The sequence below is a fragment of the Rattus norvegicus genome, chromosome 1 (assembly GCF_036323735.1).
Source record: "Rattus norvegicus strain BN/NHsdMcwi chromosome 1, GRCr8, whole genome shotgun sequence".
NCBI classification, from domain to species: Eukaryota; Metazoa; Chordata; class Mammalia; order Rodentia; family Muridae; genus Rattus; species Rattus norvegicus.
This window is the reverse complement of record NC_086019.1, coordinates 52,427,635-52,447,733: the sequence shown is the minus strand read 5'-3', so window position 1 is coordinate 52,447,733 and position 20,099 is coordinate 52,427,635. Positions and strand designations below refer to the sequence as shown.

Genomic DNA, 20,099 nt, shown 5'->3' with positions numbered 1-20,099 from the left:
AGCTTTCTAGCGGATGGCAAACCAGATTTTCTTGACAAATCATTCTTTCATCACGTCTTGCAAAGATACAAAAGATTTTCAGAACTGCTGCTGTTGGTGTGCAATAGTATTTAATGCTAGGAGTTGAAAGCGCAGAAGCCGAGGGAGATGAGAGCCAAGACAGCAACATGGGGACAACTAATGGCAGCACAGATGACTATAATCAACTGCTCATTTGGATTCATGCGTTAGGCCCCAAATTACCACCTAAAGATTTTAGATAAATACTTTTTCTTCTTAGTTTTTGATTTTCTTTTAAACTTAAAGATTTTTTAAACTCTCTTTTTAAAACTCACTAATTGTAACAGAAAATAAACACCAGTGAGATCAGACATTATATTGACTTTCAAGTCATTTCTAAAAAAAAAAAAAAACCAAAAAACCAAAAAACAAACAAAAAAAAAAAACTCAACAAAGAAAAACAACTTGGATTATATATGCCAACCTAACTAAAAGTAAGGGATTTGTGGTTTAAATATGCCTTTCAGAAAGTGCTGGCCCTCTGGAGAAACACTGAATTAGGAGCATCTATAAACTAAAGAAAAGGCCACGGGAGTCATTAGGCCAATGCACAAAAGGCCCCTGTGTGCTTCCTTAGCATTCATGCTGCTTCCCGATCACATAACTCACTAGCACTCGTGGCTAAAGTATTGAGGAGAAGATTAGAATCCCATAAAGTCCTGAAAGTCTACTTTGTAAGACAGGCCAATTACATGGTAATGGACTTGTAAAATATATATATATATATATATATAAACCCACCATCTTCTGAGCAGTAGTAGGGGCCACTCACACTGCCTTACAGTCCACTTCACTTCATCACCATGAAGCCCTGTCAAACTGTGTAGTATTTCCTGTAGTTGATGAAGCACTGCTTGTCAGCTTAAGCCCAGTGCCACCAGACGACAGAGACTGGACAAAGGCAATTACTTTGTGGAAACCACAACACTTAACATGTGAAGAGCACTAGAGACACCTTAATAAGGGCTGCTGAAGAATTCTACTACAGTCGAGTTGCAAATGCCTAATATAGCTTTTCAAAATAAGATTTTATTAGCTTACAGCTGGGGCAAACTTGTGTTTTGTTTATTTTATTGCTGTTGGATTTTTTTGTTTGTTTGTTTGACTTTTGGTTTTGGTTTTGTTTGGTTTTGAGAGAAGATTTTACTATGTACCTATGGCTGTCTTGGAACTCACAGAGATCCCCATGCCTCTGCTGCTCAAGTTCTGGAACTAAAGTCATGCACCACTACCTAACTGTGTGTGAGAGAGATTTAGTGTGTGTGTGTACATATAATGTATGTATGTATGTATGTATGTATGTATGAATGTATGTATGTATGTTTTAAAACTACCTGGCCCAGTCAGCAATCCTAGAATAATCTAATGAGTAAAATAACAGTAAAATCCAATGAGTAAAATATTTGGGAAATTATTTTTCTGAATGCTATAAAATTTTTAATTGGTTCATTAATCTAGTTCAATGTGTTATCACTCAAATTTTCAAAATTCACTGATGAAACACATTTATGGATCTAGGTCAGCATGAAAGCTAGCTCTTGGCCCTCGGCTGAAACAAATTTATGATTTCTTATAAATGTAAAGGAAGAGTAAGATATCTTTGAAAGAGAATAAATGAAGGCTGACATAAATTTAAGTCTTATGTGCAAAGAGCAAAATAACTCTCAAATGAAGTAAAATGTTAAAACATTAAATACCTGAATTTGTAATGGGAAACCGAAAGGAGGTATACGCTGGGAGCACACAACAGAGCAGATGGATGCTACCGTGAATACACTGCAGTGGGAAAACTATGAAGACTCTTTCTACGGTCTGCAGGCGCAAGCTCACTTAGCAATCAAGATAATACTGTATTTGGGTCATGCGTAAATCACACTATAGGAATTCTGCTATGAAAATGATACCGCTCGCACTTATTAAAGCAAATATTTGTGAGTTCATTGGTGGCCTAAGAAAGTCCTCATGCAACAAGCCTTGTCATATATGATTTTTGAGAAACTGTGAGTATCTCCGCTGTGTCCAAGATGACATTGCCTGTACCATCAGCAACCTCAAGTGTCAGCTGGGAGCGGGGTTCACATGTGACCTGTTCCTTGACTGTTGGTACCGCCCTCCACATTCATGTCACTGATCAAGACAGACAGACAGCCACATGAAGACTTGCACACCAATATCCACAGCAGCTCTTTTAATACACAGAGGCACAACACAAATGTCCATCCGTGATAAGAAAACAAATCCCACTGTATCCATGCAGACAGAATACCTTTCAACAATCAAAGGGATGAAATATTGACACATAAAACAGTGTAGGTGCTTTTGGAAGTGGCTGTGGTGGTTGAAAATTGCATCATAAGATATGGATATTTTATACACACACATACATATATATGTGCATATATATATAATTTATGTTTTGAGAAGCATAAAATGAAAGCAGATGACTGGTTAACTAGAGATGGGGAGAAGTTGGAATGAGGGGTTTTGGAGGTCTAAGACAATTATGTGAGATGATCCTGGGCATTTCTTTCATGATTCTTCCATGGCTTTTCCTCACAACTGATAAGGATGTCAATACTTAAGAACGTTCACTACTTTAATGTTTGTATTAAATTTTAACTCAACTAAGCTTTTGTTTTTTAAAAATAGAAATCGTGGAGCACACTCACTGTAGATGTGAAATAAATGAATTAAAATATTTAAGATTAGATTTAGCTAGGCCTCTGCACGGTGGTGCCTGTCTATAACCAGAAGGCTGAGGCAGGAAAACTGAAGCAGGGGGCTAGCTTGGGCTAGAGGGTGAGGCTCTGTAAATAAAATATAACTGGTGGAGCTGAAGGGTTATGGGTCTGGGAAGGGAAGTAGGAAGAAGACAGGGACTGATAAATGTAGATAAGCCAGAGTCTACGACTCCCCCTCTTAAGTCTGTGTGCTTTGCCCTTCCATATTTTTTAAAATGATCTTCGATTTGAAGAGGTTCTCAAATTTGACAACGGAAATGAGATCACAGGACTTTTCACTTATGACCTGAATGCTGATTCTGAGCTGGCGTTCCAGTATTTTAATAAATCTCAGTACATGCAGTCCAGTCAACTTCACTGAATGACAAAGTCACCACTTGTGGATGATACCCAAAGCTAAGGTAAGACCCACGGATATGAAACCATTCAGTAAAATTAAAAGGCAGAACTACTGTATAGAACAGTTAAGCTTAGCAGTGAGACGTTCAGCTCACTTACTTTCACCCTCCAGGATGCTGCTTCATCCCTAGAGAACGTGATGCCAGACGGGGCTGTTCTGGCAGGAGTCTAAGGGGCTTAGGAGTCTTTGGACTCAGTCTCCTAACTCTGGCCTGTCGTTCCTGTTTTCTAGTTAAATCTCAGTTTACTTGTGGGGCCCAGATTTAGATCCTGACTCAAAACGTTGCTTGTCCCGAATCCCTCTTTACTGCCTCCCACGTTTCTCTCCCCTAACTTCTTTCTTTTTTGCTTTTCTTTTATTGGATATTTTTTATTTTCATTTCAAATGTTATTCCCTTTCCCAGTTTCCTAGACATAAGCCCCCTATCCAATTCCCCTCCCCTTCTTTGCTGTCTTGATCCGGCTGATTCTGCTTCTGCCAGTAAGAGGGCTGGAAAAATCTGGTGCTCAGATCTGTCATGGTGTGATGGCCAATATGTCCACAAAGCAGGTACTGAGCGACACCTCCGATAAACTCCCAGGGTTCTTGAATATTTTTAACACTATTAATGGGCTTTAATTGTATCATCTAGTGCTAGTTGCAAATCAATTAAGTCAGCCTCATTCATAAAACCAGTGACCAACTGTCATATAGATAATTCATTTTACCTACAGCAAATTAATTAATATCCTATCTTTTTTCCCTATAAGTAATCACCATGAAAGTGGAATGAACATAGATCGACAGTGATGGTTGAATTTCTTCACAGGCTATATCAGCAATCAATAAATATGCAAATGAGCGTCTCCTGTACCTACCATGTTGTGCAGCCTTAAAGGGAAACACAAGGCATCCACCATTTATACTTTACACTTTACCTTGTACAGCTAGTGTTCTGTGAATACATAAATTGCTTTTGTACTCACTCCTAATAATGACAGACGATAACTTTGTGTATGTGAATCACTGCAGATGCAGGCAACATCTAGTGAAAACATCAATGAAATTTCAGTGGCGGATAGAGCATGAGCAGGACACCCACCATTATGGCTTAAATTAGTGATATTTATTTTCCTGCTCTGAGGTCACTACATCATGTGAAATCTTAACTCTGCTAAACTCGTATAAGTTTTACATTTAAGAATGTGTCATTTCATTGAACTTTGAGATAAAGTTACAGTCTCATTATGCAAAGTAACTTTTTAAATATATAAAGTGGAAGACATCAGTGCTTTGGTAAAAGATTTACTGTTTGCCTCAGTAACTATTTATTCATGGTTACTTTAATTTAGAACACATAGTCTATGAAATATAGTTCTTGGTGGATTTTCTGCTAAGTAAAAACCACAAAAAAGGAAGGTAGTTAGCCATGATCTATCTTATATTTATCATTTTATCTGGCATTTATTGCATAATCATTTTTTTCTGGTATTACTTTGTCTAACCTATGTCACGTCAATGACTTTAATGTGAGTTGGTTTAGAAACATAATTCTAAATTACAAATTATTTTCACAACACAATTATTCTTTGTAACATAATCAACTTACATTTTTCCCTCTGAAATGACAGTAACTTTGGTAAATGAGAAAATGCATGGATAATGATATCTTAAATTTCTGTTTAGCCTATGGCTCTTCTAATCTCTCTCTGAACATAACACTTCTCACTACACTGAGTAACTAACTGAATTACTACACACAGGCTTTAGAAGTTCCACTTCCTGTATTCTAAATCTAGATATGCGTGTTTTCCTTTCTAGTTCCTAAAGACTCAAGTTGGCCAAACTCTGACCTCGATGTGCTTCTCACCATTACACGCTCACCCCACAGTCAACCATGTGACTTTAGCAGACGTCCACACCCCCATGAAGCAGATGGTCTTTAACTGTGTTCTTATGAAGGAATCACAGGCGATGTGAAGATATTCCCGTGAATCCTCTTAAGAAACTTCATTTTATCGGTACTAACTATGAAAAAACCACATTTATATTTATGTCCATAGACTAGGTCCACTCTTACCCCTGGTTAAAGAACTTCTTTTTCAGTGGGCAGCAGTAAGTGCAGACTAATAACTGCTCTAAGTACTGAGAATAAGTGGCTAACCTTGCTCAGCCTTAAACTGGATGCGTATGTCAACCTCACCCCACCACCTTTCGCCAAGATTCAGGGAATATAACAGAAGCAGCAGCAGAGAGCTGTTGGGAAATTCTTTCCTCTAACAGGACAGGGCTATTGCACTATGAACACAAACCAGCAGTGGTTATCTACACAAAGATCAAGCCAAGCAAAAGAAAAGAATCCAGTGGGAGGGGCTTACAAGGCATTATTAGCAGATGGTAACTTCTGGGGGGAGAAAAAAAATCATTCTTCTTTAGAGGGAAGTAGCCATGACAGACAATCTGAAGGTGGGAGAGATTCTTGTTGAGAGAGATCCAGGAGAAATTGGAGGGTTAAAAGATCATATTCAGTTTATGCATATGCATAAAGTTATCAAAGAATAAACTTTTAAAAGAATAACACATAGTTAATACACAAATACACCTTTTCCAGAGAATGAAATAATTGAAATAGCATAGATAAAAATCTTAAATTCTGAGTCTCTCAAGAAAGTCTGGGTGAAGACGGCTACTAGTTCCTTACTTTCAGAACTAAGCAGAGACTTGACAGGTCCTGTGACCTGGATAAGGGAAGCAAGAGGAAACCATTTGAATTTGAATCTCTCCTTGTTTTCTTATGCCTGTTTATAAGTTGTCTGCCATGCATTTCCTACTCACTGATAGACAGTCACAGAGCCACAAAGACAGAGTGATAAGACCTGGTTCTGACAATAAGTTTGTATAAACAATCTGAATAATCTCTGAAAATACACGTTTTACAGACAAATATGTCAACAGAAAAGAAATACCAAGTTACATTAAAACTTTCATGGCTATTTAAGTATGCTCAAGACCCACCCAGATCTTACACGGTTTAGATTAATAGGTCAGGTATGAGGTGAAATTCCTGGAAAGTCTGTACATCTGCACTGAAGCTTCTACAGGGAAACTGACTGGGGAGAACATTAAGGCTATGGAGAGACAGGACATTGCAGACAGCTGACATTATCTTGGGCTATCCTCATCCACCTCTGCATATGATCTCAGAATCCTTTTCACCACCAGTTTAAACTTTTGAACCTCATTAACCTCAAAGCCAAGAATGTCGTCAGATTGTACCTGTAACTAACAGCAGAGAGTGCCTTTTCCTTTTTTCCTGCAGCCCATGTACGGATGTTGCCCACAGATGCATTTAGTAATGCATTTAGTGATTGACAACTTCCTCATGTTCTGTGTCTATAAAACAAACATGTAGCTGCATCTAGGGTTGAATGTGTCATTTAGTGTGTCTGTGTGACAAAGGATGTCGGTTCATATTTGGCTCAGCTAAAACCATTTGAGTAAAAGCTGTGTTTCATGTTGACAATAGTAACACCATTTTAGATAGACGTCTTTCTTCTGCAATAATTTGCAATAAAACAGACCAGCTACATTAAACATTCAGAATAGTGCGTAAAAGTATACATTTTCAAGTTTCCATGAAAGATTTCTAAAAATGGGTGACTTTTATAAACATTGCAAGCAGGATTGCCTTCAGAAGCCAAATTCATAAGCAAAGCACCAAACAACAAATATATTCTAAAAAAAAATCTTTTGTGAATAAAACTCTAGTAATTCCCATGAAGGAAGAGCAAGAATTTCCAAATGAGACTGCATTGTGTTAAAAATCTGCACAGCAAGAGAAATAATCAACTGCCTGCATAATGGGGAGATTCTGAAAACATTCTGTAAGATATATATTCGACAGGAGTTAATGTATAGAATTTATGAAGGGCTCAAAATTACACAACAAAAGTATCAAATAATCTTCTCAAAAAGGGGGAATTGAACTGGACAGATTTTTTTTTAATTAGCACAATATCTAACAAATGAAAGCTACTTAAGTTTCCAGCTCACCCAGGTTAGAACAGATAACACAAAAAAAATCAGTGACTGTTAGGTGTGATGGCGAGGGTCTGAGCACGGAGAACAGAGAAGGGCAGTGTGAACTGTAAGTCCATCTATTCACAATGGCAAAGTGTGGCATGTGCTTAAACACTAGAGTGGAACCTTTTCAAGTGGATGCTACAGTAGGGCTGGGTGTTCATGCAACAGAATCACCGTCAGCTCACTGCAGAGCAGAGCTTCTCAAACTGTTTCCATTTATGGCCCATTTACCCTGAAATTTTTATATAACTCCCAGTATTTAAGCATAAAAGATAGCACGTTGATTAAATAAATACTGATCATAAATCATAAAATCAACTATTTTAAAATACTTCATTGTTATGCATATAATTTCACCATTTATTAAAGAGAAACTCAGTCTACATACTAATAAGACCCATATATTTGATTATTTTTACATAAAGAATTCAATCTTGGCTAAATATTTTATCTGCAGATTAAGACACATTCAGCATTGTTTGGAGCTGATTGATATTTTGATTTTATAATAGTCAATGCTTAGAATGTCACCTTGGATAGAAGCATAGTATAAAATTACAAAAATGTGATTAGGGATATTTCAGAAACAGATAGAAATTATATCCTAACCCTGAACAAAATTCATTTATTCTATAGTTTGTGAAACTCAAACCATCAAATCCAATAGCAAATTTAAAAACAGAACATTCTCACTCATTGAAACCCGAAGTCACTTACTATTGATACTTAACACTGTGAGAAAAGATGGCAGGGAAATGTTTCTATTGCTTCCGCACTTAACCCACAATGTTTTTGTGAGGGCAGAGACTTGGTATGTAGGCAAAACCCTGCAATTCGTAAGTGTACAGCAGTGCTGATCTCAGATGGTTTATAGTTCACTGGCCTTATACGGCATGTCATCGGCATGTTTGTGGGATACAAAACTCAGGGTAGCTCTTCCAGAAACACCAGGGTTCTAGGACACATTCAATTGTGAAATATGTTCTGGATATTTTTACTGTCACTAAAGTTTTCATGATTCTTACGTGTAGTCAGTCACGTGACACTGCACGGTGTCCTCACCTACAGTTTAAGATGCTGTGCTAGAGAGATTCCACAAATCTGTGTTTGTTGTGGCACAAAGGGTACAGCATGGAATCAACCACGGGAATAGAAAAAGAAGTGTGTGTGTGTGTGTGTGTGTGTGTGTGTGTGTGTGTGTGTGTGTGTGTGTTGGCTGCAGGAAAATGGATCACCACGTTACACAAAGCTATTTCCATAAAGTTAAGCATGGTGTATCTTTCTGTGATTGGGGGTTGTAGACGGTCATAGAAAACCAAGAACATGAAGGTGTGGATAGGAAAGGAAGGAGGAAGAGCAGTAAGAAGAGTAGAAGAGGAGGTGAATTTGGGCAAAGTACATTGTATGCATATATAGCATTATTACAATGATTCTACTTGCTTTGTCAGATTGATTTGTGCCAGTAAAAACCATAATCAAAACAGAATCTAATCAATCGAAAAAGCTCTAATAAATGAAACCACAATTCTTCACAAATGCAACTGGAAAAAAACACCCACACCATTATGACCATCTAAAATCAAGAATGTAATTTCTATTAAAATAAAATACTAACAAGAATGTTGAAATGAAACCATCCAAATATAACCTTATTAGAAAACTTTAATAATGGCAATGATGGAAATCAAATGAGAAGAAATTATACTTAAATAAAGACAATAAATCCACAGTTTCTTAGACTGCTTGTCTTGGTCTATGAGGCTTGGCTCAATCCCTATTACCTACTCCCTTCATCCCCAGAATTAACCTGTTATCCAAATCAGAAGAATTTTAGGATCAGGTTAAAAGAGAATGTTTTGTTTTGCTTATGTGTGGATGTTTCTTGTGTTTGTGTGCCTGTGTGTGTTGTAAATTATTATTTGTTTCACTTTTCATTTGCCTGTTTATTATTTAGAGAGGGAGAGAGAGGGAGAAAGTGAGTGGAGTGGTTGGGTGAGTTGGTAGGAAGGATCTGGGAAGTGTTACGGAAGGATATGCTATAATCAGCCTATATCGTATAGCAAAATACAAAAGCGTAACTACTCTCTCAAAGACTATCATCACTTAATTAAATCAAACCATTGTGATAATTTTAGTGTACTTTGGCAAGAAGAATGTATATGAAGCCCGTTTTTTCAGTAAAAAATGTATTGTATAATTAGAGATGTATGCCTCAATTTAGCTGTATAGGAAGGAGCTGGATGTGGTAAAAAAAGATGGCCTAAAAAAAATCTATGCAAATTTGGAGTCAGAGAGTTTACTAATTGTAACAAAATAAACTAAAATATCTCAAACATTAAGTTTCTCGCCTTTAGAATTGGAGTTGTGAGGAACACACAATGTTGTACCCTTTAAAACATGAAGGAATGACTTTGAATGAGGTACAATGATGCTTGCCTCACTTAGGTACTGAGGATCGATGTCTATATGCAGGTGAGGGCAGTCTCAAGATAAGGCAAGGCCTGTAATTGAGCAGTGAAAAAGAAAGGCGGGGGCAGAGGTTTTGTAAGGCGGGAGAGATGAGAAGGCAGAAGAAATGAAGATGGAGGAGAAGGACGACCCACCCCCATGTGGCTTTAAATAACCATAAGTAGATATGAATATCATATAAGGGATGGATTATTACAGGACAATTTGTCTTACCTAGGTGGGCAGTTTATATCAATATCATCTATCTATCCATCTGTCCATCCATCCATCCATCTATCCATCCATGTATCTGTCCTCTATCTATCTATCTATCTATCTATCTATCTATCTATCTATCTATCTATCTATCTATTTATCTATCCTACTCATCATCCAACTACCCAGCTCATGAATTCATGAATGTACTTATATTTTCCTTATGCACCCTTGAGAATATATACAAAATTTAGATTGCAACCTATAGTAATAGACAGATAAGATATAAACAGAAGCCATGTTTCTGTTAGTGAGGAAGATTTTATTTACTTTTAATGTTTATAAATACTAGGGATAGTGGTGCATGCCTTTAGTATCAGTACTTGGAAGGCAGAGAAAGATCTCTGAGTTTGAGGCCAGCCTGGACTATATAGCAAGTTTTAGGCCAGCCAAAGCTACATACTGAGACTATGTCTTAAAGGGAGAAAATGATAAAGATGTTTATATTTTAGATACAGAAGCCACATACATCCCCCTTTCCACTATTTTTATATGTATACTTCTATAGCAAATTTCAAGATTATGGTTAAAGTATAATGTATGAGAATCAATGGAAGTATTTGACCTGAAAGAAGTAACTTGTTGAACATAAATGTAAGAATATTTGTTAGGAAAATGTCTTCTTAAAACAGGAAAACTACAGGCTCAGCTGCTCCTAACTTTTTCCTAGTATGTTTGTTGAATGACTTTGAGAAGTGCTGAGATTCTAACTGCCGACACAAAAGAGACAAGGAGTAGGAGTAGCAGAGAGAAAAAAAAAAATTAAAATTTCCTCAGAGCGCTACATGTGACAATTGGAAGTCACAAATACTCAGACAGATGAGAATGGTTAAATAAATTGTAATACACCCATAAACAAAAATGCTGTTCAGGAATATATACCAAGCATTTGTGTGTGAGCTTTGTTTCTGTTGTTGTGCTAAAATGCCCTGACCAGTAGGGAGGGTTTATTTTAGATCGCAAATAAACCACCATTCAGTCCACCATTTTCAGGAAGTCAAGCAGCTGGTCACCACATCCACAGGCAGCAGCAGCAGCAGACACCGATCAGCAATTTGCTGCTTGCAACCTGTGCTAAAGCTAGCTTCCAACACTCTTCTTCGGTTGGAGGCCTGGCCCAGGAAATGGTGTCCCTCACATTTGGGGCGGAGCTTCCGCTCATAATGACCAATCAAGACACTGGTTCACTGCTAAGTTCGAAGAGGCCAACCCAATGAAGGTTCTCATTAAGGCTTCATTTGGGTGACTCCAGGTTATGTCAAACTGACATTTAAAGTTAATCAGCACAGTTAATTTACAACTATAATTGTATGCAACATTGGAGCTGAATCTCAGAAACATAATTCTGGTGGAAGTAGCAGATACAAAACAATTACATAGTTTATGCAAGTATAAAACCAGATATGAAAACCGCGGCAAACAGGGAGAGTGTGTGTGAGGGGTGACTAGAAAGGAACAGATAAGGATTTTGTGATGTTGGTACTTATTTTTTAATATAATGCTTATGTTTCATTCTTTGGGAATTTCAGACATGTAGACAATGTATTTCGATCATATTCACCCCACCCCCACCCCGGCACCATACCTCCTCTTGGCTCCAATACCCACTTGCAAACTTCCTTCCAACTTCATGTTCACCAAAATTTTAACACATATTTTTAAAATGTTGTAACCCACAGAGTCCAGTTTGTGTTTCCCCTGCTGATATGCTGATCTGGGAGCTGAGTGCACCAGCGTGATGACTTAACGGTCACTGGTGGGTCACTTGGAGCACCTGTATTATCTATACATGTGGGACAATTGATACCTAAAAAAAAAATATTCCCAGAAGCAGAGCCAGAAAAAAAATATAGAAATTTGCATTCAGTCCCTGTCATTTAATAAATATCTCATAAAATTGTCTGGGGCTCATATTTCTGTGGGAAAATTTCCTGCCCTGGTTTTTTTTTTTTTTGTTTTTGTTTTTGTTTTTGTTTTTAAACAGGATTGGTTAGAAAAGCCAGTAGATGTAAGATGACTTACAGTAAAGTATTAATATGTGAAAACAACAAATGCTTAGGCACATGTCAGAGTTAAACTCACAGCACTGACATATCATTTAAAGTACATGGGGATCCCCAATTTAATAAGCCAACATTTTTATATAACATATAGTTTGTATCAAGGATAAAGTGCAACTCTGGTCATTTAGGAAACCAACACAGAATTTCTACCTTACTTTCTAAAACAAATGATTTAAGATAAGAAATTAAAAATCTTTAATTTAAACACTAAAGTTTAGAGACTAAAATATTTTTCATAATCTTAAGAGAAAGCTTTTCTAAATCAAACCATTTTCATATTTTATAGTATACATATACAACTTTTGTATAAGCCAATAAAATATTCATAGGGCACATAAATATTCAGTCTTAATACCTATACAATTTTGTTATTTTCTTTGAAAATTCTAACTTAAAGATGATTAATTAATTATAAAATGTAATAGTCATTATTTCATTTGGCCAAAAGAAAGAAAAAGAAAAAAACAAAAAAGAAAAGGAAGGAAGGAAAGAAGGACAAAAATACAGCCTATACTATGGGGCAGGGAGTTTTCCTCAGGTGGAGAAGAAGCAGTGTGTGAAACAGTAACATTCCCAGGCTTCCAGAGGCCAAGTCTCTAATGGGAAAAGCAGAGGTTCAACCATACAGTTATTACATCAGAGACCATGATTGGGTGGGCCTGCAGGTGTTAGGGAACAGGATTGGAAGGAATGATTAACAGGTTGAGATTTTTGGTAGTCAGAAAATAGCTTACTACAAAGTCAACCTTTTAACAAAAAATGGAGACATCAAGAGAAGGTGGTCCGTACATTGTAGACAAAGGAAATGGAAGGAAACAGCCACAAAGGCAGATATGCCACCCATGTATCAGGACCAGCAAGAAAGCTATGGTGGTGGCACCTGGGCACGAAAGGGAGAAAGTGCAGATGGTGATAGCATATGTACAAATAAACGAGCACATATGTAAACATATATGTGAAAAGCTAAGTAGCCAGCTCTCAGAGGGCCTCAGGGGAGGCTAGAACTTGAGCTTTTGTTCAGTGCAGTCAGTGTCTGAGCATTGACGTTAAGGACCAACATGGCAGGATTGTTTTAAAGCAATTTTTGGGGCTCCCAATTGTATGAATGTTAAAAAAATTATAGAGACAAAATCCATTTTAATGACAAGGTGGAGAAGACAGGAAGAAAACAGTTTCTTTTCTTCACTAGTTATCAAATACATTATTTGCCTCTGGTTACTTCTCAAGATGAGTTTGGAGATTCTGATTTCACACGGAACTTATACAAGGGGTTAAAACGTGAGCAGAAATAAATAGAATGCAAATAAGAAAACAGCGAGTGAGGGATAACAGGATAGGGGAGGGGTGGGCATTAGGAGGGTCCTTAAAGCAGCAGGCACTATGCTAACCAGCTGCTTCACAGCCTGCCTTCCTTTACTGACTGCTCTGTCCCTGTCCCTTAAAAGAGTACTGGGCATGTGCACAGGTGACAGTGTGATGATGTAGATGCAGGTTATGTAAAGGAATGGACAGTCAGTACAGGAACAGTGTCATCCAAAACCACAAAGAACCTCTCAGTCTCTTGGGTTCCAATTGGCTAAAGTAACTAAGAATGGGGCAGGGGGTGATGGTGTTATTAATTTTAAAAGTCTGAAATAGGTAGATTATAGAAGCCAGGTCCAGGCCAGGCAGAGAACAACACTGAGTGTTGAGAATGGAACATTCATTCACAGCCTCCCACGAGGCTCCCACCAGAACTAAGGGGACACTGCCGAAAGGGGTCATAGAGGATGTTTGAGCCAGAGGACATGGAGGTGTGCTATCCTCTGGACATGATGTGGCCATTGCACTTATGAATTCCTAATCAGGATCAAGCCAGTTAATATCCCAGTGTGGACAAGGGAGGGGCTCATGAGGCTCCACCTCTAGCTGCAGAGTCACTGACATTTGATGGGAGCTAGAAGCTGGGAGGAGTCCATGTTCTTTCTGGTACATGGGACCTGATAAGTCACCATGCTCAGGTGGATGGTGACACTCCTGCACACATGCAGGAAGGGCTAACGGGCTCAGGGGATTATGGGAAATAAAAGAGGAGGACATGAAGGTGGGAAGGGCAGGTATTAGGGAGTCAAGGAGGGAGGATTTGGGGTGAATATGGTCAAAATATGTTGTATAAATGCATGAAATTATCTAGGAATAATTGCGGCGGGCTCTGTGGAAGCATGGGTTGTTTTGTTTGCTTGTTTGTTTTCATAGCTCCCAAATATTTACATTGTGTAATCAGGAGAACCTTGTCCTGGCTATATTGACAATTGGCTGGTAGAGAACAGTTTGGGAGACGTTACGTACCTGAGGTGTGTGGGTGATGAGGGCCTCCATCCAGCTCCACCATCCTTACTACTTGCACTGGATGGAATGAGTGTTTGCAGTCCTAGCCATGGGTGCATAACCCTTTGCACGATGACTCTTTTCCTTGTCTTTGTGTTTCTCTTCACCATAATGCATCAGCTTCAGTACTGCCAGTTCATGACTTCTAATGATCCCCACTGTCCCATCACCCTTCTACCACAGCAATCAAACATTGCAAGTTTGAGCTAGTCACAGAGCTACCCCGGTTTCAGCCCATCTCGGCCTCTCTTTCAACTAGTTATGCCTTCAAACCTAAGCTTTAGCCACGGACTTAAGCGACAACGTAAGAGGAATTTCTGGGCACAGTGAAGTTACTTGCTCACCACTGTGTCATTTTGGCCAGCTACCGATGCTTTTCTCATCTTGTCTAAGGTCTATCTTGGAGATTGTGTCTTTTTGAAATTCCATAGCTTTCTTAGCTTGTTTTCTGAAGGGCCTGGAACCAGGGCCTACAAGTGACATTTTCACAGCCTTGGATCCATATTCTAACTCTCTCTCTCTCTCTCTCTCTCTCTCTCTCTCTCTCTCTCCCTCTCTCTCTCTCTCTGTGTGTGTGTGTGTGTGCACGTGTGTGTGTGTGTGTGTTCCAGTTATTGTCTTCATATGCATGCACTATAACTTCCTCTGTTCTTTGTAGCCCAGGCTATCTTCAAGGAGGCTCTGTCTCCTGAGCATGAGGCTGTGGTGTGTCTCACAATGCTCGACCTATCTTACTTTTTTGATGAGGTTTGTATAAGCCATAAAGGATCTACTTTTTGCTCACAGAGGGAATGAATACTCATTAACTGGTTTTTGGTCATGGACTTTATCATCATACTCTGAGGAGGAAAATAATCTGCAAATCTTCAAATCATGTATTTCCTTTCAACTTTTAATGGAAAACATTGTATCAATATGAATGCAAATATTCTCTGACTGAAGATTTTTGTCACTGCTTGCTTTTACTGAGAGACCAAAACAAAAGTTCATGCTAACATAAGAACCACTTACTGCTTAAGACCACTTGTCCCTGGGTTTTTAAGAAATTAGTTCACAAATAACAAATGTTTGCATTTATCATAATTTCCATACCTCCTAGGGTAGATTCTGTGTGGTTTTCATGGAAGAACATTGAAAAGACATTGCCTACTGAACCGGACTTTTACAGAGGGAACGGATGGTGACTGACTCCTGAGAAGTGGTTTGGGGTTGGCTTTTAGAACACTTGGCTGCAATTAAAAGATGAACGTTGGTGTATACGCTCTGAAGAGAAGTAGACTTTCGGAGGGAGAGATACTTTATAATGTGACATCTGTATCAGAGAACTCAAAAGTGGTGAACAGAGACACAACTCTTTTTATTTCCTGTAACTCTGCAGTTGTTTTTAGACTCCAAGAATGTTTTAACTACTATAGATCAACCGATACTCATAACCCCCCCCAAAAAAGGAATATAATTTTGTGTAGCAGCTTAGGAATCCAAGGTGGAAATCTACAGGTAATCTACTTCTATTGTGTCCTTTAAGTTGTATTTAGAAGTAAGGAAGCATTAGGCTTGCAATATCTAGGTGGAAAATTATGACACAATGGAGAACACTATTAAACTAATATATTGAATTGCTGTACAAGAAGATCCTCTCAGGGTGTAAAGTTGTACTGACTTGAAAACTACATTTAGTATTTAATCTTACACTCCTACAGAGGTATCCACTCAGTAGACGACCTTGGTTTAGCATACCAAATCAGATGGTATTTAATAAACAAGAAGGCTTAAAAGCAGTGTTATGTGCATAGAAAAGCCGTTTGTGTGCCTTTAAACATTTTTCCCCTGCTGGTGTTAAGAATATATTAGTTTTATTACCACAAGTCATAAAAAATGAAATAGGGCTTGTATTATTAGGGACCCTTGAAATAGAGCTCACATTATTTAAAATGTATTTAAAAGGCCTATCAGGAACCAGTCTTCACGTAAGTAATTTTTGCATACTTTAACAGGTTAATATCTTATTTTGTCAGAACGTTGCTGAGTAAATTCTAAGACATTCTAAAATGTCCGAGATGAAATAAATTACTTTAGATTTCTGATGAGTTTATGTGTCCCATACTGGCTCGTGTTAAGTTTTGCAAGCCTATGACCTCTAAGAACCTTCACTCCAGAAGGTCCTTTACTAAACGAGTGAAACTAATTTACTTTGCAATAAGGATAAGGATTTTCCTCCGAGTGAAATAGCTTAAGTGTCAGTTGGGGGAGTGGAGAAAGCAACTTTCTCCAGAAGGTGCTTGTAGGCTAGTCCAGTACAACACCAAAGGCTCTCTAACCACCTAGCAAACATCTATGCACACTGTTGGGCTCGGTCGGCTACTGACCAAGTCATTGCCAATTCTGGCAAGTAGTACCCAGGACCTGGACTTGGAATCCATCCTAGGGCTTCTTGCCATACTCTACCACCTCATGTCCCCTGCTTCGGAGCAAGTGCGGTCAATCGAGGAAGATCACTTACGACTGAGTTTTTCATCATGGCTTTGACTGTGAAGCCCTCAGAAACCAGGGAATGAGGCTGGTGCACCTGGATCGTCTGTTGTGGCAGCAGTTTGGTCCTCTTCGGCATCTTGTCTGGGCATTTGTTTAAGGTCAGGGTCTCTTTTTCTGCCACCATCTTCCTAGAAAACGTTTTGTTCTTATCAAAGGTGTGGTAGAAAAACCAGTGGCTTTTACAGATGTGAGCAGGGGATCGGGAAAAAAATGTAAAAAGGCGCGCTAGTGATAGAAATTCAACCCCTCGTGGTGCCCAGGGTGATCCAGATGTTTGGAAGCACCAAGGTGGAGGGAGTTTAGGGGAGGGGAGGGGCGGGAAGAGGGCTGGGATCCGAGGCTAGAGCCGCTAAAAGCTTCCAAAGGTGAGCCTCCTGGTTGCTAAGCGACTGATCAACACTACGAGCCGCTAGTCCCGCCCCTCCGTGACGAGCGTTTCCGGAAAAGGTTACCCGCGGGGGACAGCGGCACCCGTCTGAGGCTAATCTTACTCGTTAAAACTACGACTCCCAGAAGGCTTAGCGCTAGGGGCGGGTGCGCGTGCGCACTAGGCCCGCCTAGTGCGCGAGGGGAGGGGGGAGGAGGCCTGGATGACTAAACCTGACAGAAACGCTGGTGGGAGGCTCAGGCGGGTGCCAGTGCCCGCGTAGGTCCTGCTCGCCCCGCAGCCACCACCCTCCCGGTGACCATGATAGGTACGTGAGTGCCTGCCAGGTACAATCTCTCCGCGCCGCCCCGCGTCCATGTGTGGCGCCACGTCACACCCCACGGGTCCGAGTGGGATCTTCGGGGGCCGATCCCAGCCACCTGTCAGTGACAGGGCGGAGGGGTGTGCGCCGCGCTCCGCCCGCTCTGTGGGCTTCCTCGGCCCGGGGGTGCCCGCCAATAGCCGGATCGGGTGTGTGCTAGAGCATAAGTGTGAGTTTCCAGTCCCCACCCCGCCTTAGCCAAGGTTAGCCCGGTGCTCGCTGAAGAGGGCATCTTTCACGGACACCCTCGTGCTCCACTGCGCCCCCCGACGGCGGGGCTCGCCGTGCGGCACCGCGGGGGTGACCAGCCCAGGTTTGTTTCTGTCAAGCTGTCCTTCACTTCAGGGCGAGTTCACACACCTCTAGGACTTTAAGAAAATCTCAGGGAAGCATCTGCCTGGTGGAGATCGCAACTTAATCCGTCAGTTCTGTCTTTTTAAATGTGTCCTCGGGGATATGAGACGAAAGGATAGAAGAGTAGATAACAGCAACCATAACATCCCCCCCCCCCCCCCATAGATTGTAACTGGATGCAGTTTGACTAGTGCAGCTTTGGAAGCGGCCACTAGGATTGTTCTAAGCAGTGTGAAGTAGGAAGGTTGGAAAGATCCTCTCTGGCAGAGATGTTAAATTCGGAGTCACGTTTTGGGTTCTCCTCCGGGCTAAGTAGAAATAAATGCATAGTGGCGCGTAGCGCGCATTCCCGTTTGGAGGGTTCGTTACTGTAGACTCGTCCCCAGGTGTCGTCCTGAAGATTAGTGAACTTGTTTGTGATATATGCCTGGCAGGTAGTGCACCAAGCATATTAGAAGTCGGTCTATCCTAGATGTGTCCAAGGTGAACGAGAGGTGCATTGATGAAGTAAATGCATTACGCTGTGGAGGTAGCCAAGTCTGTGTTAATTCACCTATGTAATGTTAAAGTGTGCAGCCCTCCTCTCCTCGTCTTTGAGAATCACGCTAGGCAGCTAAGTTCCTCATGGAAGCAGAGGTGCCAGCTAATGATGTCCAGGTACTTCTCACTTTGGTACTAGGCTAGTGTGTGTTTTGGATGAATGAATCGGAAACTTGTAAAATGAAGAGAAAAGTATACCTTTTTATGAATGACACTGAGCCTTTTAAATGAAATTGATTTAAGAGTCATTTGTGAACCCAAATTTGAACTGAAACAGTGAGAACCAAGTGGGACAGATTAGAAAAGAAAAATTACAAATTTACAAGAAAGCAACATCTCATATTTTGAAGGCAACTATACACGTTTAGTTTCCTTCAACTTAATCGAGTTCATGGGTGACTTTGATAAGCAATTATCCCCTAAATACAAAGATAGGAAATGAAGACCTAGAAATAATCATTTTATAAAATCTCATAAATTATTATATTAATAAGTTTAGGGTGGAACACATTCAGGCAGCTTATTTAGATTTACATGGAACTCTCTTAATAAGAACTATGCCATTTGGACGTTACAATTAAATCAATTAGTGATAAAAAAAAGAGAAGGGAAATAAAAGGCAAATTTAAAAACTGTTCTTTCTTGGCTATTCTTTGTACAGGGTGAATAAGTGTGCATTTCAACACAAATGATTAAATCCTTGTCCACTGCCTCAAGAAAAGGAACTTCCATTAAAAAAGAAAAACTACATAAATAATGTTATATAATTTTTTTGTTTAGCTAGTTGTATTGCCTATTAATATTGGTGGCTGTATTTTAATAAAGTTATGAGTTGCCAGGTTGGAGGCTTGGGTGTGGTGACAGTGCCTGAAGCAGGAAAGAGGGAAAACGATTACAAGGATGCTCTGGAGGAGTAGTTTTGCATTCTTCTGACTAATTTTTTGACCAGGAAACAGGGCAGATGGTAATTACCCAGAGATCTGCTGCAGAGCAAAGGACACATAAATAGCTCCAAGAACTGAACAGTTTCTTCGACTTCACAGCATTACTGAGGGCTGGGGCCTTCTAGACTTCTACTCTCTCCCTCTGCAGTATCTTCCTAGTGAAGGAAATACTGTGCTCTACCACTGAAGTGCTCGATCTGAGAAAAATCCTATGGATTGACTTCCTGGCCAAATAGGAGGAAAGAAAACTAATACTTTATTACCCATAAAATAATTTTCCTTTTATTGTTCCCAAGTAGAGGGTTCCCTTCTTGTCATGGAGATGGCTTCAAAAGTACTTACATCTCCCACTTGGATTATGATTGACATGCCTTGACCCAGAGAGACTTGAACCATAATTTTATTGAAGTTAATGAAAAAAGTCAGCCTTTATGAGGCATGGAGAAGGGTTTCATAATAATGAAATGTAGAATAGAGAAGCTTCAGAAAATTTAACTGAGAAAAATGTAATTTTGAGCACCTCTTTTAAAACTTTTTTTAAATTAAAAAAAGTGAGCACTTCT

General features: G+C 39.5%; 2 protein-coding genes across 6 annotated transcripts in view; one reads left to right on the top strand and one right to left on the bottom strand.

The window, feature by feature from the left end:
* Pacrg (parkin coregulated) overlaps nt 1–17,344 on the bottom strand; it is a 422,883-nt gene extending 405,539 nt beyond the window's left edge. The window contains exon 1 of the mRNA NM_001389238.1: nt 16,918–17,344. Coding sequence (NP_001376167.1) covers nt 16,918–17,073 — 156 coding nt within the window. The 5' untranslated portion in view covers nt 17,074–17,344. The remainder of the gene's footprint in view (nt 1–16,917) is intronic.
* Nucleotides 17,345–17,491: 147 nt separating this feature from the next.
* Nucleotides 17,492–20,099, top strand: part of Prkn (parkin RBR E3 ubiquitin protein ligase) — a 1,193,833-nt gene continuing 1,191,225 nt past the window's right edge. For 2 of the 5 annotated variants that reach the window (XM_063272046.1, XM_039088710.2), the window contains exon 1: nt 17,493–17,644. In XM_063272046.1, coding sequence (XP_063128116.1) covers nt 17,638–17,644 — 7 coding nt within the window. In that variant the 5' untranslated portion in view covers nt 17,493–17,637. 5 annotated transcript variants of the gene reach the window in all.